Source organism: Orbicella faveolata, unplaced genomic scaffold, assembly GCF_042242905.1.
Source record: "Orbicella faveolata isolate gen_17 unplaced genomic scaffold, um_ofav_v1 contig_26, whole genome shotgun sequence".
Taxonomy (NCBI): Eukaryota; Metazoa; Cnidaria; class Anthozoa; order Scleractinia; family Merulinidae; genus Orbicella; species Orbicella faveolata.
Genome location: NW_028301554.1, coordinates 12,508,776 through 12,530,000, shown reverse-complemented (window position 1 = coordinate 12,530,000; position 21,225 = coordinate 12,508,776). Strand labels below are relative to the sequence as shown.

At 40.4% G+C, this 21,225-nt stretch overlaps 2 protein-coding genes and 1 long non-coding RNA gene across 5 annotated transcripts in view; 1 reads left to right on the top strand and 2 right to left on the bottom strand.

Moving 5' to 3' along the window:
* LOC149108196 (uncharacterized) overlaps positions 1–9,885 on the bottom strand; it is a 14,760-nt gene extending 4,875 nt beyond the window's left edge. The window contains exon 1 of the long non-coding RNA XR_016208938.1: positions 9,761–9,885. This is a non-coding gene — a long non-coding RNA (uncharacterized LOC149108196). The remainder of the gene's footprint in view (positions 1–9,760) is intronic.
* LOC110063277 (uncharacterized) lies at positions 8,314–16,538 on the top strand. Of its 3 annotated transcripts, none has more exons than XM_020770237.2 (8): positions 8,314–9,161; positions 10,342–10,563; positions 10,790–10,978; positions 11,573–12,289; positions 12,769–13,198; positions 13,438–13,935; positions 14,958–15,163; positions 15,570–16,538. In XM_020770237.2, the coding sequence occupies exons 1-8, from the start codon at positions 9,113–9,115 to the stop codon at positions 16,028–16,030; spliced, it is 2,772 nt and encodes a 923-aa protein (XP_020625896.2). In that variant the 5' UTR covers positions 8,314–9,112; the 3' UTR covers positions 16,031–16,538. The 3 variants fall into 3 exon arrangements, with proteins under 3 accessions (XP_020625896.2, XP_020625895.2, XP_089151441.1); XM_020770236.2 differs by having other exon boundaries at positions 10,342–10,596; XM_089295315.1 differs by lacking the exon at positions 8,314–9,161 and having other exon boundaries at positions 10,251–10,596.
* Positions 16,539–16,655: 117 nt separating this feature from the next.
* On the bottom strand, positions 16,656–20,648 carry LOC110063278 (peptidyl-prolyl cis-trans isomerase 6-like). The gene is made up of 5 exons (XM_020770238.2): positions 20,358–20,648; positions 19,751–19,811; positions 18,228–18,260; positions 17,628–17,812; positions 16,656–16,858 (listed from the first exon to the last, which is right to left on the bottom strand). The coding sequence occupies exons 1-5, from the start codon at positions 20,553–20,555 to the stop codon at positions 16,724–16,726; spliced, it is 612 nt and encodes a 203-aa protein (XP_020625897.1). The 5' UTR covers positions 20,556–20,648; the 3' UTR covers positions 16,656–16,723.
* Positions 20,649–21,225: the final 577 nt, after the last annotated feature.

The window sequence follows — 21,225 nt, the reverse complement described above, 5'->3', positions numbered from 1 at the left end:
TTTGCCTCTTATAGGGCTGCTCTCTTCAGATGGATCTAAAGATTTCTGAAGAATATGTTACTTTGATCCAGATGTGTTCATTTATGTTCAACGCCATAGCCGTGTTATTGAACTTTTGTTACCTGCTGTTCACCGCGAAACCAAATGAAGTTCACCCGCTAGATGATTGTAATGAATACTTGATTGGACTGTTGCCACTATGTCATTTTCCTCCACTTTCATGGGAGTGAATAACATTGCCAGTCTCGACCTCTCCTAAAAACTATTGTTAAAGTTGAACATGTTTTTAACGTAAAGAGATGAAACTTAAGGGCCCATTAACCGATTCCTACGCGCACTCGCACCCGTTGCTAAGGAGGTGAAATTTCACTTCCGGTTACTCACGTCAGCCTGAGCGCAGAAAATAATAACAACTCAAAAGCTTGCAAATTCGCTTACATTTTAGATGTTTTTCTTTGTGTTTCACAAAATGCCAAGTAAAAAAAGTACAAGCAAAGACAAAATAAGAGCAAGACAGAAAAACAAGAGCAATAGAAAGAGAAAAACTAACTCCGTGTGGCTTTGTTTGATCTTACCGAACTGCGCTGGTAGTGTAAATTGCGCACCCGCTGATAGGGTAACTTCCAACATATATCGGCGCTCTTCCGGTTTCTCTAAATGCTAAAGGAAACGCGGTTTTTCATTAAATCCAGCCTTTTTCGACGAATTTCGATTAAAGCCAATAATGGAAACATAGCTATGCATTCCTTTTTCAAAATCATGCGAAACAAAATCGATGCATAGCGTAGTGAGGATTTAAATTAAAATATTAAATCAATGAAAAAAATCCAGATAAAGTAATTTGCCTGGGAGCCTTTGCATTTTTTCTGTACTAGTCACATGACCATGGGCGTGGCCTGATGACGTCATCACTGTTACTCATCATGAACAAGTTAAAACACATGAAATAACTCTGAACTAACTAAAACTGATGAGGGTATATGAGAATAAATTTTCCTTAGCAATGGCTCGAAAAGATCGGTTAATGGGCCCTTAAAATGGCAGTGTTTTCTTACAGGTCTTAGATTCGCAGTCCTAAGAAAAATGATCCTCGTTACCTTCCCACTTAGCAGTCTTTCTTGATAGTTACTTTCCTAGACTGGCAATTTTCTAGAGGAAGTTGCTGTTGAAAAAATCCACAAACAAATTGTACACTGAAGATGTTTATTCTGCTACTCGTCCTTCCGTCGGTTCGGTACAGCTGAAAGTTACATATGTAAAGCTTGCGACTCGAACAAATATTGAATTACAAAAAAAACCAATACAAATGAGCGACCACTTACATATTTTTGGGCATCTTCAGGCCTAATCAAGATGTCAACATCGAGAAAGTAAAAGGCGAAGGTAAAAGCAAACTTTCCGCCTACACACAAAACAACGCACACCAAACTGCCAAGAGCACATGGTCACAAAAATCACGCGACCCGCAGAGGGGCACGGTAAGGCAAACTGTCTCTAACAGTTGCTTTTGAATAGCTGAAACACGTACGTATATAACATTTGGCTAGTTCCCGTACGACTTTCTCCTTGGCCTTCACGGGCAATTCATTTCAGTGACATGTGTCTTTCCTTGGTGGATAAGTCTGCCATTGAAGCGATGAACTGATCTTTCGCATTTGCAGTCCAACAAGCGTTCCCAAATTAAAGACCATTTGATATACTACAAAAGTAGATGTATAATTCGATTCATCTATGGTTTTGACAGCTTTTAACCGAAGCATTCCCAAATAACATGGGGGAGGGTTTCAAGCTCGAAAGGTTTTTTCTTTCCGCCAATTATTTCAAATCTCCATACTGCCTCATTTTCTTATAGAATTACATCAGCGTTTATGGCTAGAACATTTTTATTTTCCAATGCCTATCTAAACGCAAACCAACCATTAGTAGCTAGGGAGGAGAAAGGGTCCCTCACCAGGATTCGAACCCGCAACACTTCACCAACTTGCAATTGATGAATAGCAAATAGCTATCAACCGCTGATTGATTGACAACCCTCAGAATAGCCCTCGACTGGCCAGCGTAATTCCAATGGCGAGGAGAGGCTAGGTAAAATAAAACGTGGTGTTTGTCTCATGCGATAGGAATTAAGTTGATTATAGTTATTTACATATAAAGTACTGTATTTGCGCTCAGTTTTTTTGTTGTTGGAACCAGGAGCCATAATCGGGGACGGAGACCGTAAGTCTTGGGATCCGCGCGCACCTATGATATGGGGCAATTTTCTATTTTTAGAACAAATTGCGCCATCCTGATGCCATATATCCGCGCGGATCCACGCACGTGTCGGGGCTTCTCGCGTGAATGTTGTCACGTTGCGTGATCAAATGGTGAGAGTTGCGAGATTCTCTTGTAGATTTTTCACAGCGATGGCAGGGAATAAGGCAGGGAATAAGAACCAGGTCTCTTATATCACGGTAGTTTTATGCTCTGAGCTAACGGAAAAGGTGGGTTTTTCAGGGTCGAAAACAAGACTTCAATCCACAGGCAGCCCAAGCTCTCTCTATGAACCACACAAGCAACACAATGTGGAATCGAATTATAAGGGTTTATATGGGATTTTCTACAAGATATCCATGGAGGTAGTTAAAAGTGAAAATTCTCAATAAGAATGGCTTACCTTATTCCAGACGTGTGTTGTTTGCTCCTGGTGTGGTTATTTTACCGATTGCACTTGATTTAAGCGACTTTTTTGAATTCCGATTTTCCCTTTATAAAGAGAGGACAAGGCGAAACACCTCAGTCGGAACAGCCTGCCGAACGAAGTCAAAAATCCCAGGCTAAAATGTACCCACGGCCACAAATCCACCGCAGAATTCAAGGGCAAAGGTTGATCTTTCATTTCAATCCTCTAGCCACACAATCGCAGCCCTGCGAGCGACGCCAGGCGGCTCTTCGTGTCCCCAGTGAAACGATAAAGAGCTCCGTGTCGTTTGATCCGCGACCCAACGACCGTTGAAATCGGCTTGGTAGCCTCGTCATGTTGGCAAACCAAGACTCGCCGGGGGTACTAGACCGCAATTTGTCAACTAAACTTCTTGTAATGCCCTCAGGTCGAATTTACAATGCAAAATAAAAATCGTACAGAACGCTTTTGCAAAATGGCTTCAAAACCAAAGAAACTTAAGATCAACGGCGAAAGCTCCGTAGAAACTGAGGAGATTCAATCATTTTTGAAGTGGAAGTCGTGGTAAGTTTTCTCGTTTATGCACCTTTGATTTGTTTGTATAAAATATTCTCGAGCTGACAAACTAAATTTGCTTCTCTTAGGGTATTGTGGAATAACGAATATTGTGAGGAAACTGTAATGGAAGCCAGCAAAATTTTGTCTAGAACATACGAAGAGGAAGAAATTGCCGTAAGCAAATTGAACTCTGTTTTGCTCAAATTTGCTCGGGAGAATTCTTAACGAATTATGGGGAGATGAAGTTAAATTGGTGAGGCGAGGACCAAGTAACTCAAAGGTGCGTAAACGTGAAAACTTACCATGACTTCCACTTCAAAAATGATCTCCTCAGTTTCTACGGAGCTTTCGCCGTTGATCTTACGTTTGACAAATTTGACAAATTGCGGTCTAGTACCCCCGGCGAGTCTTGGTTTGCCAACATGACGAGGTTACCAAGCCGATTTCAACGGTCGTTGGGTCGCGGATCAAACGACACGGAGCTCTTCCATAGTTTTATCGTTTCACTGGGGACACGAAGAGCCGCCTGGCGTCGCTCGCAGGGCTGCGATTGTGTGGCTAGAGGATTGAAATGAAAGATCAACCTTTGGGTTGAATTCTGTGGTGGATTTGTGGCCGTGGGTACATTTTAGCCTGGGATTTTTGACTTCGTTCGGCAGGCTGTTCCGACTGAGGTGTCTCGCCTTGTCCTCTCTTTATAAAGGGAAAATCGGAATTCAAAAAAGTCGCTTAAATCAAGTGCAATCGGTAAAATAACCACACCAGGAGCAAACAACACACGTCTGGAATAAGGTAAGCCATTTTTATTGAGAATTTTCACTTTTAACTACCTCCATGGATATCTTGTAGAAAATTCCATATAATCCCTTATAATTCGACGCCATATTGTGTTGCTTGTGTGGTTCATAGAGAGAGCTTGGGCTGCCTGTGTTCAATCTCGCGCTGGGAATGAATGATAAGATCTGCTCGCGCTAGTTGTAAGCTTACGCGTATATGCTTTTGCGTTTGTTTTGACTTAAGAATATAGCAAGAAAACTCTCTACTCTGGTATCGAGTTAATTTGTGAGTTTCTCAGACAATACTTAATCATAACCAAAACCTGTTTTTCATGGTTTCTTATTGTTTCTGCTTGTTTGGCGAGTTTGCAAGAGTTTTTGAAAGGAAAGTCTGACGCGTACAACTAGCTCATTTACATAGTGCAGCAGTCCGAGTCGGTGTTTTCAATTGTCAACAAATCTTGACAAAGATTTCTTTCGTTATCTTTTATGCTGAGATGCTGCAACAAAATTCACGAACGCAAGAAGGCCACTAACATTATGTGTGTTTCTTCAACAGAGTGAAATTTTACACTGCGAAAATGAAAATAGACAAGGAGTTTTGATAACTCGATCAACAAAATCGAAATCGTTATTCGAGGTTGATTAAAGAAAGCGTTATCGTAACTTTGCTGATTATTTCTGCTTTATTCACACATTTTCAGCTTAGTTTTATGTTCTCAAACATTTATCAATCTTAAACATGTTTAAAAACTCTGGAGTTATTGTTTGAATTCGATGTAGGTTTTCACATGAAAGTGCGGCGGAAGTACAATTTGTCATGTTTACTGACTATACAAAACACGCATCGGCGGACGCTCTCATTCATCGACAAAAGACAATTTACTGGATTTTTACACAAATAAAACTGAGCAGTATCTACGGACGTAAAGTTATTGGGCCTTGATGAAACATCAAGCGTTGCTTACAATTCAGGCGAAACTCAAACTAGCAATTGTTTTGTTTTACTTTTCGGCCGCGATAGACTGGCAAATTCCTCGCAAGCGTGTGGTAAGAGGAACTAGGAAACTACGAAGTCCTGAAACTCTGCTATATCTAAAAATATCCAGCTAGTGTTTTGCTGTGTCATGGAAAAGCTGTTAATCTTCAACATATGTGAAATTTACGGTGGAGTAATGTACAGCTTATGTAAAAGAAGCATCGGAACACAACTTGGTCAGCGATATATACAAGCTTAAAGCGGAACATACCTAAATTCGACACTGTCTTACTTCACTCCAACTGGAGTAGCTTACGACGAAAATATTTAAGCAAAATTCCAACAGACGTAAACGCGTTGAGTTGTGGGCCAAAGACATGAAAACGCTCGGGAATTTCGGATGCCATTTCCCCCGCGCGACATCCGCAAAAATCCTCGCAGCATGTACGCGCGTGTGCGGCAGGCGATGGCGCAATTTGTTCTAAAAATAGAAAAATTGTCCCATATCATGGGGACAACCCCAATACTAGAAATGGCGCGCGTTTACGGTCTCCGTCCCCGATTATGACTCCTGGTTGGAACTCATTACTTTATCGGTAGTTACAATCATAACAGCTCAAGTGTTCCACCTGTAAATTAATGATTGTTTTATGCTGAGTCACGCAACATACAAACCCCTCAAACCCTGTCCGTATGTATCATATAAACACTTCTGTTTCAAATATCACGAGTTGGTTTAAAGAGCCTTTGATTTTGACTCGATAAAGTTGCGTGTTTATCATATTTTCTTTTACCAGTACAATATGAGCATATGACAACTTGTACATCTCAGTCAAAAGAACGTGACCATAAACAGAATGTGTTTATTCTTACGTAAAAAATTATCATCTCGTCATTATTCAGAATTTTACAGATAACCATTACCGAATAGCATGAAAAATATTCCGCGAAATTTTAATCGCATTTGTTTTCTCTTTGGGAATATTTTAAACACAACAAAACTAAAAGATGTTAGGTTTAAGGAACTGAGAACTGCACTTTATAACATGTTATAGATCAATCCACAACAGTTCCAGCGGGTATCAGACTCTCGTGACGGGAAAAACAGGATGTAGAAAAAACAAGACAACTCTCGCCCGTTTAGTCAGGTCTCCGTGCGCTCCTGCGAAGAGGTACCGATGGAGTGCGATGGGTACGATGGAAACATAACTTGGATGGTGACTCCCCAAACATGAGTATCGTGGGAAAAATTGTTAAGCGCTTGAGAACCTAGACAAAACTAACAACAAAACTACAGGGATGACAAGGGTATGTGAGGGCTGCGGGAATCCCGAACCATCGAGTTTGCATTCGAGTTCGAGTTCGAGTTAGACTTCGAGTTGCACTTGGAGTTGAAGATCGAGTTAGACATCTGATAAAAAAAATATATAAAAATGCAAATAACAGATATAAATAACAAAATAAAAAAAAATGGAGGAGGAGGAAATTATATGCTAATTGCATGGTCATATAACCATGAGCCAACGATCTCTGTTAAGAAAGTCAAGTGGCGTGACGCGTCATGCGTGACTCTAACGTTGTCCACGTGGTCATCTTGTGTTAAGTAAATGACACATTTTCTGGATAACAGACCGGCATAACGTGGTATGATCTCAGGTCCTGTCATCAGCCTGCTTGCTGGCCATCGTGGAATTGGCAATGGAAAGATAGGTTTAAGTTACTTTATGAAGACTTACAGTTGAAAGATTTATTTTAGAAAATTAACGCTGAAACATGCCCCTGTTTTCAGCGAGGAAACAATCATAGAGATAACTTCATCGCCAGAGAAAAATGATCGTCAGAAAGATGCACGTGGTGATACAATGTAAGTCTTCTTTTCACCATGGATCAAAACGGTATTTCAGAAGAGACTGAAGGAAGAATTGCCGTTTTGGGATTTTATTTTTCTGTACTTGGCTTTATTGCTTATGCGCCTGTCCAAGAGGCACAGCACAGACCTGCCATCTTGACGGGTAGGCAAAGCGGTCAGAAATTACAGTGAGCAACCGGAACGATGATCCTGCTGGTATACGTTAAAACAATAGTGATCTAATCGGCTGAACATATAAAATGGAGAATATAAAAGCAGAAACCGACACAACGTAGGATGATTTTTTGAAGGTATACGATATTTCGGCTGGCCAAACCAACCTTCTTCAGATACAATGAGAATTTAACATTGTGTTATGTGGCAGATTTTCGTAGTACCGGAAACACGTAAAACTAATTGACAGTGTAAATTAAAGATACGCATATAGTAAAACAAATAATAAAATAGCATAATAAAAGAGAACAATAAAGTCAAATTAAGTCAAATTAAGACAAATTAAGTCAAAGTAAAATTATGTTAAAAGCAAGTAAGAACATAAGGAACTACTAAAAACTACAAGCCTATATGCAATCAAAGGCGGTAATTGCCTAGTCATTAAACTAGTTAAAAGATAAGAAAATCTATTTGAAGGCTAAATTTAAGAAAAATGAATTTTAACTGCAGTCTTGAAAGTGTCCAGTGTCTTTATGTTGCGAATTGTTGAAAGTAACACATTCCAAAGATAAGGTCCAGCTGACTGGAATGTACTATCGCCAACATCAAATAACATTGTGGCTGTTATTTGACGTTGTTAATATTTGACGTCTTTGTTATTTCTTTAACTCTGATGAATCTGACTCGGAGCTCAATACATCGGTATTTGCAGACAAGAGAGTTAAAAGATCTGCCTCGAAGTAAACTTGTACCGATTTGATTGCTTTTGTGTTGGCACTTTCTTCAATACATTAAAAAAAATACAAGTTACATGTTTTTATTGCGATGATGATGATGATGATGATCATGATGATCATGATCATGATCATGATCATGATGTTGAGGACTATGACGATGACGATGAAGATTAATAACAGTAGCTGGACTTCGTGTAGTACAGTTCAGGGAGTAATCTGGCGCGAGTAAATGACTAGTTAATATTATCCAACAGATTCCGGAATTGAAAACGTCTTTTGAGGGTAAACGTCTGTAACGACATTACAAAGGACGCCATTAAAGCGCGCGTAATTGACGAGCGAGTCACCTGGGTATCAAATTAGGAAAAGTTCAAAGTGGATACCAGTAATTGAACACCAACGTCATCGCTCGCCGATTACGTGATATTTGGCTCGCGGATCCCCAATCACAATTGAGGATTTTTAACAGATACGATAAATAATGAAGAAGAAATGACCAAAAATAAATAAATAATAAAGAAGAAGTGACCTAAAGAAAAAAAAAACAAACAATTGACTGCTCCCGGGCTACAAAGCCGGAAAGGCTAATTTGGTTGATTGGTTCCTTTTGTTTGGTCTTTGCCTATCTTCGCCTTTATCTTTTGTCAAATTTATTTCCACTCGAAGTCTAACTCGATCTTCAACTCGAAAACCGATTCGAAGTCCAACTCGAAGTCTAACTCGAAGTCTAACTCGAACTCGAGTCCAAACTCGAGGGATTATTTCTCCCGAGGGCTGCAAATTCGCGATGACCTTGACTGCGTACTGATCCCCGGGGACTGTTGGATGATCACGAGACTAACATAAGACAAACTTAACATAGTAATGAGCTAATTTACTTTCTAAACGATTATTCATCTTCCCTTATCTACGGTAAGGAGTAAAACAACTTCGACTCGAACTTCCATATAAATGTCATCAAACGACGCAGTTAATTTTGAGAGGAAGGCCTGAACAACAAGACGATTTGGTCACGTTACGGAGTTTTCACCATCTCGTTGATAGGACTGTTGACAGAACGTCCATGACTATAGCACAATCTTTCTTTCATTTTCACCGATAAAATTCTGGTCGCTGGTCATTTCCTCGGTTCATTTTGTACTCAAACGTCGGGATACCACAAGCAAGACGATATTTTAAAAACAAAGTGCTCTTGACGAGTTTTGTTTGCCGAAATAAACGTTTCTATTGGTTCCAAAGTGGACCATTTCTGGTTGAACGCTTTGATGACGATAGTCGTTGGAAAGGCAGGTTGATCTTGTTTCACAGCAAATATCACAATTGTCAACGTGAGGAGTTGGAACCACTACACGGAATCTCAGTGTTAGGACGACTAAAATGATAGTATTAGCTTTCCTTGTTTACCAGGTTGGAGCAGTGTTAGCAGGTAAGATGTGATATTTTGTCTCGTTAATTATGAAATACAGTTCAGAACCTTTTCTAAAAACATTATGGTATACGTTTTGTCAAGTACGTTGCGAGTAGTCTTCCTTTTTTTCTTGGAAGATCAAGCGAGACTCTGCTAGTCACGAATCAATTTAAGCAAGTCTCCTTGATCGGCTTTCGTGCTTCACATCCTAGCTAGACTGCAAACATTTTGCTTTTAGTTTCGCATCGAGCCGTGGCTTCCTTACTCGCTGTCCGTAAATCGCCCGTAGTTCGAGGCGTTCGCTATACACAGATTTGTTCAGTCGCAGCTCACGACCCGATTGCAGATTTGTTTTCGCAGCCTTTATCTCCTTTTTATTTCAAATGCGCTCCTGTGACGTTTCTGCAAACATGGATGCGAACAAACTAGGATCTTCCATAGTGAAGCACAATTTTCTTAAACTAAACAAATTTAACACATCGAAACAAAATCACAGGTATCCTAAGCTCCTTGGAAGCGGTGAACAAACAGCGTAAATATAAGAGTTTGCATGGGAATGTAACGATCGTATGTAATAGTTCGAAATATGGAAAAGAAATCGAATAAAAATGACTTACTTCGACTCTTCTGTGTGTTACATTTGTCTCCATGCCGTTTTGGGGCCATTTCAACGCGATTTCAGCGGGTTTCAGCTTCATCAGTAAATGTATATATATAATGTTCACGGCCCCCAAGGAGCTTGGGATACCTGTGACAAAATGCGAGAGGGATTTAGAAGTATCGCCGAGGAAGCTAATGACAGGCCATTTCCAAGTTACCTTTTGCCATTGTATCAAAACGAGTCCTCGTACAAAAGTTTTTACGTGAAGATGAGTTTGATTTGCATGGTAGTGAACGCGCAGGTAAAACACATTTTCAGATGAATGGTTTAACACGAAGACTTGTTTTGACTGAGGCAAAAGAAGGAAATGGCCTGTCGATAACATGCCATGTAAACTGCGTGCTGCATACGGGTTATAACTGCTGCCTAAAGAAAACAACATTATAAGAAATTAAATAGAAACCCAGTCGCTTTCATCTGCATGGCAACTAGGCAATGAAACGGGACCACTAACTACTGATATGGGACAAGTAATACCACGTAGAATCTCCTGTCAGTCATTACAGAAACTGAGCCAGGTGTTGTCTTCATTCACAGGACAGAAACTCGATCTTCACCCGTATCTTGACACGCTTCAGTTCCGTAATGGTCCTTCGTTTGTCCATGCCAATCAAAGGTTTGGTTGGGAGCAGTTCTGCGTATTATATTCTGAACCAGAAAATGTTTCAACTATTCGATTTGGCTGGGATTCATTGGGATTGAGAAGCTACTTGTTTGAAAACCCAGGAAATCAAAAGAAGCAGCGGTCACCACCAGGAGGTATGCGCAGTGCAGTTCCCTTGGGTGGCCTTGGTAAGTCATTTCTTGAAACTGATAGAACACTCGATGAGGCTGTCTTAAACATGACTACATGCTTACTGACAACTGTGGAAGAATGTGTACGTACATGAGAAGGAATTACTGTATGTTCAGAGACAATGAAATAGTTGACTTTTGCTGAATTAACATGTTTTTTAACATGCTTATTTCATTTCCCTGTCTTCAGGAACGGGATCGTTTGAGCTCCGTGGAGATGGCTCTATCCACGAGTGGACGATCGAGAACCAGACTCCTGCAGGCTCGGCCAAACTCAATCAAGCGGCTCTGGATCTAGCTGTGTTCGGTGTCCGTGTGCACACTGGTGCCTCAAACACAGCACTACTGATGCGCACCCACCCTCCCAAGGGATATCCAGGTAATTATCTTAATTACGTAAAGACGGATACGTCACAAGTTTTTGTGGGAGTTATCCTTAGAGTTCATCAACATTTTTTCTCCGCCGAGTAACTTGTCAGAGGTTCAGTATGGGAATTTAACTGATAGGCTATTGAGAAACGGTCAATATTTAAACTGACAATTGAGAAATGGCGCGTTTGGGTTCACTGATAGCTGACATCACATGATAACTGAGAAATGGGCTGAAAATTTGAACTGATAAGTGAGATACCAGCACCCCATGCAGTCCCTCTTGTTATCTTTGACAGCTATCTTTTCGTCTATTCAAGAAACAGAAATAAAAATTTGAAAACCTCAGTGAGGGGAAGCAACCCAACATGTACAAAATTATCACTTAAGATCGGAACTCTTGCCATGAGTCCTTACTTGAAATAGTACTTGAAGCTGAATTATACTCTGTCATGATAAGAATGCCACGTTAGCCCCGTTAAAAGAAAGAAGATGAACAACGATCGTGTTGATCGTTATATTTTCGAGCTAGCTCAGTTAGTCACGTTGCACAGGGCAGTCAGAGTACTGTTGTTACTACTATTTTGATTTTTCTATTTGACAGGTGTTGCGTCCTTGGGTTATTCTGGCTCATACCCAGTCTCCAAGCTTACCATACGAGATAAACGATTTGGTGACGTCAAACTGGACCTTTTTGCATTTTCAGCCTTGAAACCACGTGATTCCAAAACGTCAGCCACGCCTGCCATTGCTTTTACGTTACGCATCAAAAACCCAACAAAGAAGTCTATCAAGGTGTCATTCATGTTAAACCTACCGCTAGGTATTCAGACTGACACAAAAAGGTATGGAAAGCCAACCAAAAGCTTCAAAGTGAGCAACTCTGACCCTGCTTCATGCTCTAAAACGTGTGTAGATGATTTGGAATGCCTGTCATGGCAAGTAGATGTAAAAAACAAAACATGTTTGTTGTTCGATCAAGTGCCTCCTCATGCGTGGCAGCAAGGAACCATTTCTGGTCAGAAAAACGCGTGGACAGCTTGTGACTCGGTGCTGACGCTTAACAGACCTGGAAAGTACCCTCAGAGTGGAAACACTTCCATTGCAACTGACAAGGAAGACAACCCTTCATTCATGGTCAGTAACAGTTTTAGACAAATGTGGAAGCAATTTAGCCAACATGGGTACCTGAGATCAACAGAAAAATCGTTTGGAGCGGGTTTTCATGGCGCTGCATCTGTTAACATTACTGTGAGGCCTGGTAAAGAAAACACACTGACTATGGTGTTGGGCTGGTTTTATCCCAATAGAGATTTCACAGGTACGCTATTGATTTTAATCAAAACTATAACAAAATTCTCGAACGTGATTGGCTATCAGCAGCCCGATTTGAGCATTAATTGGACAGTGCACGCGTCATGTTTGTAATTGGACAGTACGCGTCATTTTGCGGGCGCTGTTGCGGTGCACTTTGTTGGGTAAACTGCTGTGTTTTTAAGCATTCATAACGACGTTTAATCGTTCAGCGCTCAATCGATGGTTTGTTCGTTTCTCGAATTTTGTCATAGTTTTGATTAATTGGTAACAGCACATCGTGTCGTCCAATTCAGTCTGTAATCATACTCGTGATTAACAAATCGAACTCCCGCTTCGCGGTTGTCCGATTTTGTCAATCACTTGTATGATTACAGACCCAATTGGACTCCACTCAGTCCTATTACCATTATTAATGAATTGCTGATAGTTGTATATATATCACAGGTATTATTGTTATTAGTATTATCTACTGTTTCTTTGCAGTGGAAAATGTGGGTAATTACTACAGTAACATCTTCAAATCCAGCCAGGAAGCCGCATTACATATGTCACGTGACTTAGCTTCAACTGTACAAGTTATTTCGTCCTGGCATTCGTCTATGATTCTTAACAACACCACAGACTCGGTCCAGACCCTCCCCAAGTGGCTGCAGGATGTCTTAGTAAATGGTTTGAGTTTCTGGCGTACTGGGCTCTACCTCCGTGATGGAAGATGGCGTCAATTCGAGGCTCTAGACTGTATCGACATGGATTCAGTTCATAACGACTTTCAGCGGGAGATCCCGTATGTTCTGTTTTATCCTGACTTGGTTAAGAATGTGATGCGAGCCTGGGCAAAGTATCAGAGTAAAGACGGCCATATTGTGGAAACATTAGCTGCCGGTTGTTACTCACGCACTAGAAAAATTGACAGGTGAGTCCTACCCTGCCGCAAAATACCCTCACCTGTACAGCTTTCTGATAATACTCATTGAAAACGCTCTTTTTCTAAAGTAAGAAAAAGTATATTGTTAAAATTTGTAGCACAGAACAATAAAAATTTTCTCTGTAGTGAGTGCTACTTCTTTGACAATTAGCCACGAAAAAGAGCTGAAAGTTCTTTCCCGTAAAAATAAGAACGCTCGAAAATAATAACGACTGTTTTCTTCATAGTGGGCCAGCAATTCAACGATTAATGGGAGACGTCACGACTGTGTTTGTCGTAGAAACGTATCACATTTACTTGTGGACCAATGACAGCGAGTTCTTGAGAGACATGTGGCCACATGTGGTAAAGGCAGTCGATTGGATGATTTTCAAGGGAACACAAGGCACTGGTTTACCTTACAAACTACAATGCACATACGATCAGCTTGATCTCAACTTGTATGATCACAACATCTTCAACAGTTTCCTGTATGTATTGGCTTTGCGTGCCGCACAGGAGTTATGTAACATTATGGATGACCACAGTTTATGGAAGGAAGTTACAATTGCGATGGAGTTTGCGAGATACACTATCTCGGAAGAACTCTGGAGCGAGGAAGACGGTTACTATCATGCTTGGTGGGATAAACAGAAAGGTTCAGCCTCGTGGCTCATGAGTGATTCACTATACGCCCAGGTCTGGGCTTATACTTTGGGGTTAGGACACTTGGACGAACCAAACAGGTAAGAATTAACGCCGATTTTGGCTCATCAGTGATTCTGTACGAAATACAGCCTGACTAGGCTAAAAATATTGTAGTTTATAAATACATTCTAGAAGGTCTAGGTTGGGAGTTTTTGTTATAACATTCAACTAAAATATCGGCTGCTTGGGGTTTGATAATGGGAGAATAAGTATTGTTCAGTCAAAGTAGCTACAGACCGATATGTTGCAGGTGTCTTTACTGGTTCCTGATACGTTTGCAAACCCAAAAGAAAGCTGATAAAAATTTCATGAAAAGCCCCGTGTACGGTTAGTGACCACGGTATCTCATGCGTGGTCTGAAGTGTTTCGCTTCCTGAGAATCGGTGCACTTTCAGAAAAAAAACTTAGGTCTGTCCTGCTGTACCCAGTACGACACCATGAAACCACATTCAATGCGGTACTGATATGCTCTATTATTATATGGCTGTGTCTCACAAAGACTGGGAACTACCGAATTCACGAATTTGATTGGCTGAAATCGATATTGACCGCGGTCTAGATTTTCCCATCTAGACCGGCATCTGGCTAGACCGGTTTCATTTTGCGTTGAAAAAGTAGCAAACAAAAATACAAAAATGTTCTCCATTTTCTTTTATTTTCTTCTCAATCATTTATGGAAGTGCCAAAAAGCCTGATGACAAAAAAAAGTAAAGAGGACGAGCAAATTTCGGCAGGTTTAAGTTAAGCTCATCGCCGTTCGCAAGCAAACTGTCAGCAAACCAGTTACATTAAACGATTAAAGTTTTCTTCTTTGCCATATGATAAACATCTTATTAACCGAGCAAAGTCGGTCTGTATGGGAGAATCTTGACCTCGGTCGTGTGTACGGACCTCACTACGTTCGGTCTGTACTCACGACCTCGGTCAAGATTCTCCCATACAGACCTCCAGCTCGGTTAATAAGAGCTAATTACAGACCACTTTCCTATTCAGAAAATTCTTAACACTTTTAATTGTCAGCATTGGTTTTGCTCTTTGTTATTTTTGTCCATCTGTTTAGGCTAAGATCTCATTTAATGAAGGAACTTGAAATCAACGACACCCCATATGGGCTACGAGTGATGGCTACTGACCCCCCTACTAACAAGAGCGTGGGATCGTGTCCAAAGGATATCTCCACTGCACAGTTAAACAACAGGGTGGCGTTACACGAATCAATATGGATTGGAAGCAGTCCTGATTGGACAACACTTCAGATACATTTAGGTAAGATAAGATCTTGTTTCTGACAAAAATCACGAAAAGTTACTTAACTGATCACCGTGTCATCTGCTTCATGGCTAAAATTGCTGCTCTTCCCGTTCAGGGAGGCCGCATTGTCTGATTTATGGGCAAGTTGGCTCGTGCCTCTAATAACAATGATAATGTTTCTCTTTGGGTATTTCATGTTGGTGATTGTATCGCAAACTGCAATGAGGAGAAGACTGAGTAGGCTGTGTGAATTAGGAGTTCTCCTTCATGTATATTCATCATGGATATTATTGTTAACAAATACACACTACCAAATTGCAACACGTCACAGCTTTCGGTTGTTGTTTTGCAAACCTCATGGAAGTCAAAGAGTCTATAATTTATGCAATTCTATTCTTAGATAATAAATTTTCAATTTCAGGCTTTGATGCCCAAGATGCCTTACAACAAGCAAAGAAAGCTATTAATCACGTGCGCTCTGGACTTAACGACCAATGGAATTTTCACGGTCTCTACTCTGGGACTGGGTACGGCCTTGATGGTCTCCCATGGTGCACTTCGCACTACACCTTTCATATGGTGTTATGGCACATTCCTTTTGCTCTTTCGGGCCAGTCCTTCTCGGCACCAAATGCCACACTTTCATTTGATCCCAAACTTCCTTGTCCATACAAAGTGCCGTTTTACACACCTTTCGCCACAGGTACTTTACAATGTACCTTTCTTCACATACCCCACAGAAAGAACCAAGAAACAAAAAAGTTTGAAATTTTGTCGACCTCAGGTGACATATCCCTACAAGTACTTGAGGTCAGCGGCTTTCGGTATCCTAGTGCAATCACCATCAAACAAGGCAAAGAAGTCACTTGGTGTTCGAATTAACTGTTATTAGCAAAAAATACGAAATCATTTTCAGTCTTTAAAGCACTTGTGAATCTTTCAGTGGAATAAGAATATGTCTTTTTTAAAGAAATCAATGACGAACAAAAGTTCGACGTCAGTTGTGACATTTTGATGTTGTGGGCCATGGTGTTTGTTGGACGCTGTTGTAAATCTCCAAGATTTTGTCTTTAGTCTTCTCAACAAAAAGTTTCTGTTTTTTTCTACTGTTTTCCTAAGAGAAACAGGAAGATCACGCTTGCAATGTCTAATCATAGATTGATCGAACTGGTATAGTTTACGGTGATTCGTTGGTCTACATCACGTGAACAGCAGCACAACGGTTCTCTACGGGGACGTGATACTAGTTAAAATGTTCGCTCGCATGCTTTGGGGTTTACCGTGTTTTAAATAGATTTTAAGGGTGTTTCATCAGCAAGGAAATGTAATAAAAGACAAACAGAAATATACAAATACAGGAAACCTCCTGGTAAATTATTATCGACAATAACTGGTTACAAATTCCACTCTCGTGATCTCGGGTTTTCCCTTGTCTTATTCAGAATTTAAGGGTTTTCCTCAAAATAAATAGGAGTACAATCGTCAAAAATACGTCCCGACAGCTCAATTTTAAAGGAAAAGAAAGGTTTAATTTTAAAAAGATTCTGTAACAGTTCAGAGTGAATTAAAAATTTTCTAGGCGACAACTCCATCTTTTGCTACTTCAAAAGGCTCTGGCACTTCTATGACTCCACTCTGAGTGATCTCCACTTTCTGCACTGGCCTGTCTGCACTGCCCGTTTGAACATTTTCGATCTTCTTTACTACATCCTGTGAGAAAAGGACGTGGGTTGTTAAGCATAAACAACTGTTCATTTTTCTGGTAATAATAGCAAGGCGTTAGTCTCATTTCTCGATATACTTCGCTATTTCACTCCCGAAAATTTGTTCTAAAAAACTAATCAGACTCGGGTTACGTCCCACAGCCAGGAAATCTTTATACGGCCCACAATACAAGGAAACTAATGTAATAATGTCGAACTCTGTTTTGGGGGGAGGACTGAAAACAGTTACATGATATAATGACAATTCCCTGTTAACTTGATATAATGCACCACAATGAGTGGATCGAAAAGCATGCGAAGAACGGAGGGATAGTGCTCCACAGAATGAAATCAAGGCCAATAAGAAAAAACAATTCTTCCTTGCGTTAATATGGGTCTTCCTTGAAAAGGACTACAATAATTGATCCCCTCCCAATGACAGCACGCTATCATGCCTCTCAAAATAAAACATTAACTCTTGAATTAAGAGCCGCAAAAACTTTATCAAATTAGCTGGACAGTGACTTCCTTTCAACCAATTTCATTCGTGCTGGGCTCTCGAAAGAAAACCAGTCTTCTTTTGTGTAGTTTAGTTTATTTTACAGCCCAAAATGGCTCTATTTAAATAATACAATAAATAAATTACGATATTTAGAGAGAAACATTCATCAGCCTTTGCTGGTTTTCATGCGGGTCCTGTATCCAGGTGGAATTGGAATTTGGAAGTGTTAGTTTTTTTATTTTAAATTTTAATAAGTGAAATCGAAAATATTCACCATTCCTTCCAAGACCTTTCCAAAGCAAGTATGGCTATCATCTAACCAAGGCGTTTTTATAGTAGTGATATAAAACTGTGATCCGTTTGTATTTTTGCCTGCGTTCGCCATGCACAGCCAGCCAGGGCCGTAATGCTTCAGAACGAAGTTTTCATCTTCAAAGTTGTCCCCGTATATACTATACCCTGGCGAAAAAAATAAACAACGTCTTAGGTAATTGCCTGACGGTAATTAACCTACAATATATATCGTGAGATGATTTTTGTCCGTAACACAGGCAAACTCGAAAAAAGAATTCCGGGTTCTCCCCAGCTCCAGCTAGGACCTTCTGGTAACCAGTCCAGATGTTCAACCACTGAGCTACAGAGACTTATGGGGGGTAAGGCCATTAGACTTGGTTCATGTGGCAAACATCCTGCATTCTGCTGATATAAATCGTTTTACAAAACTGCATGATTATTGTTGTCAATGCACGGCACTAAGCTTCGAGCTACAGGTAATCAGATAATAAATCACCCATAGCTTCCTGCCTGGTTAACGTCATGTAAGGACTGACCCACACCAACAACAAACTAATAAACGGCTGAAGCAGATACCTACCACCAGTGCCATCGCCCTTGGTGAAATCCCCCCCTGCAAAAGATACATTATAAGGTGGTGAACTTTAAAGAAGACGAATGGCAAACAGTGCACGAGGACCAAAACCAGCCCTTAGACGCCGCCTCTTGTCTCCCTCTGTTGATACAATAGCGCATCTCTCAAATCAAATAGTAACCATTGACGTATCTACGCAACATACGCCATCGCTGTTAAGAACGCCGCCTTTCTTTTCCTTTCTTATTAAATATATATATATATATATTTTTGTAGAGTGATGACCGTTTTCTTCACTGATTATGTAAATAAATGGAGGCAATAGGAGCATGGTGTCACCAATTTACTGTTTGGCATGCCCATTTTTATCGGATAACATGTACGGGCTTTTATTTGGGCGTGAAGACTGCGATCAGTGCTGTAAGATATGCAAATTCGATGAGCCCTAGTGCATTGTTGAGTTACTAACATAAACAACAATGCGCGAGGAAGTCGTTGACTATTTCTCTCCCACCAAGGAAATCACGCTCACTCAAACTCATGACGTTGGTTGTGTGCATTTTAACTCGATAAAGCACGTGCGCCGGTCACAGAAGTCACCAAATTATTCGCGCAACACCTAGAACTTTTTATTACAGAAAACCTTTAATACTCCATAGTTTTTCATTGTTTTAAAGGAATTCGCTATTTTTGTTCTCTTGCCGGATCAGAATACTGAATAATAATAAATATATTCGATCATTCCACCTCAACAGAAGAGGGGACGCCGACCTACCTCCCGGGGGCGCTCTACAAAGTTTTATACGGGGAGGCTCCGCCTAGAGGTCCAACCCCTTACGCTTTTGTATACCATTTTGTCAGAACAGGTACCCCTTTCTTATACCTTTCATTGAAAAAGGTACGCCTTTCACATACCTTCTTAAGAACACTGCACCCCCTTTCTAAACCCTTGAAATGAAGTGCTTAATAAATTAAATGATAAGGCTGCAAGGAGTGCCTGTTCGAAATATTTTAATTAATATCCCTTTTAAATACCTAAATGACAGATTTCTTTACCCTTTCATACACCTCAACTTGTGAAATCCCCCACCTTTCATATACCAGAAGCCTGAAAAAGGTACCCCTTTCGGGCGAAGCCTCCCCATATAGGCCGTTATAGGGAGTACCCCCAACCCCCCCTCCCCCTCCTCCTCCCGGGACGCCGACTTAATAACCGTAACAAGTTTATTTTAAATTATATATTAACTCAACTGGTACGAATAGCAATAGCACTGGGAAACTGAGAACAAAAAGTAACAGTAAACTTTAGTGTGTGATATATAACTTCAAAAACAATTTTTTCCTAATGCATGAATGATAAATTGCTTCGGTTTGCGCATCTGAAAGGCGGGAAAAGGGGTTGAGTTGAGAGGGGTAGAGGTGCTTTGCTCGGTAGCATTCTCTTTACTTGTAAGACACACATGTTACGCATGTGGAGTGGATTTACTGAGCTAGCTTTAATTTAGTTAGCCTACTGACTTTCAACAAACCTTGAATCATAAAGTTTTTAATTACTCGGTGAAAAGTGCTGCCTTTGTAACCGTAGCCATACTGAAAGATAAGTTAACGAGAAAGTTAATTTTTAACTGTGATTATAAACCTCTGGAATGTAAACTGTGCCAGGGAAAATTGTTCATCTATGGCTAGTTAAATGGCATGAAAAATGCGTGGTATATGTTTGTGAGTTCAAAATTAACAAGACGCTGTCGATAACTGGATTTACATAGCTCTGTCCGTTTTGATGGCCACAAGTTGTTTGCAGAACAGATTACAATTTTTTTGTTCAAGGTAAGTCTCCCGTAGTCACAAATAATAAAAGTTTTTCTGCAGGAGAGGATATCTACTCTTGGTTTCTGAAATTAAAACAAACTCCAATTGGTTTGCATGGGAGTAACTAATTTCCAAGCTTAACTTTTTGCTCACGACAACTAGCATTTGTGTTCGCCGATGCAAACTCTTTGATTTAACCAGTTGCCATCAATCTATTCATACTATTTATGAGTCAGTGGAAAACAAAGGATAGGCTAGTATATAATGTATAATGGGAAAAATTTCAAACTTAGGATTTTTCTGTAAACAGATTTCTAGCAAACTAACCTCATTTCCTGCGAGTGATACAAAGTTGGTGACGGTTTTGGGAGCTGTGTTGCCAAACAAACCCAACACAATCTTACCGATCGGCTGTCCACCAACAGAAACATCGAAAAGCACTTTACGAGTTACAGTCGCGTCCGTATCCGCATTCACCAAGAGAAAATCCAAAAGCACCCAAAGTAATAAAGCTCGCAAAATCATGGTTAAAAAGCTAACTACTAACTAAAGCGTTCTTTCACTCTGAGAAGGAAACTTTATGGAGTCAGAGATGAAAGTGAAAGGTATTAATTCTTAATGCCTCGTGTGACAGAGCCTGTTGATTATGTCAAGGTTTTATTGTTTACAATGGGCGACTTTTCAGGTAAAGTACAACAAGTATTAACAACAGATCTTTTGTTGACAACAGGGACAGCAGGTAGTTTTTATCTCGAGCTCGGAGACTTCCCTTCAACCTGACAGCGGTGAAAGCTTCATCCTTTCAATAAACATCTCAACGACATCTCAACAAAGGGGACAAGCTCAGACCGCGATCTCTCTGGTTAGCGCCAAGAAATCGAGGCCTCTGGGAAAAATAGGAAGGTGAGACAATTAGTCACAGCGGTTACTCTCTCTACGCATGTTCAGAAACCGTTATTGATCTTGAACGCATGGGCACAGTCCAACCAGAACAAGGATCATTTCTGGTTTTGTTGTTTGACTCCTCCTGGATTTCCTCCAGAACGTCACGCGTTAGGTAACTGCTGGCCAAAAGCGCGCAGGCTCTAGGGTGATATTGGAAAGGGGAGTAATGTCGCTCATGCGTGTAATCATTTCATAAAGTCCTGCAAATTCAAAACGCAGGAAAACGTGACATGACAATTGTGGCATGAAA

What these genes read in the sequence shown, in the direction of transcription:
- LOC110063278 (XM_020770238.2), bottom strand. Translation starts at nt 20,555, where the DNA reads ATGATTTTGCGAGCTTTATTACTTTGGGTGCTTTTGGATTTTCTCTTG. An exon ending in CAAGGGCGATGGCACTGGTG is followed by an intron (nt 17,813 to 18,227) that starts GTAGGTATCTGC and finishes TTTTTTCGCCAG; the next exon opens with GGTATAGTATATACGGGGAC. An exon ending in GAAAGGTCTTGGAAGGAATG is followed by an intron (nt 16,859 to 17,627) that starts GTGAATATTTTC and finishes CTTTTCTCACAG; the next exon opens with GATGTAGTAAAGAAGATCGA.
- LOC110063277 (XM_089295315.1), top strand. Translation starts at nt 10,266, where the DNA reads ATGGGACAAGTAATACCACGTAGAATCTCCTGTCAGTCATTACAGAAA. An exon ending in CCCTCCCAAGGGATATCCAG is followed by an intron (nt 10,979 to 11,572) that starts GTAATTATCTTA and finishes TCTATTTGACAG; the next exon opens with GTGTTGCGTCCTTGGGTTAT. An exon ending in TCCCAATAGAGATTTCACAG is followed by an intron (nt 12,290 to 12,768) that starts GTACGCTATTGA and finishes GTTTCTTTGCAG; the next exon opens with TGGAAAATGTGGGTAATTAC.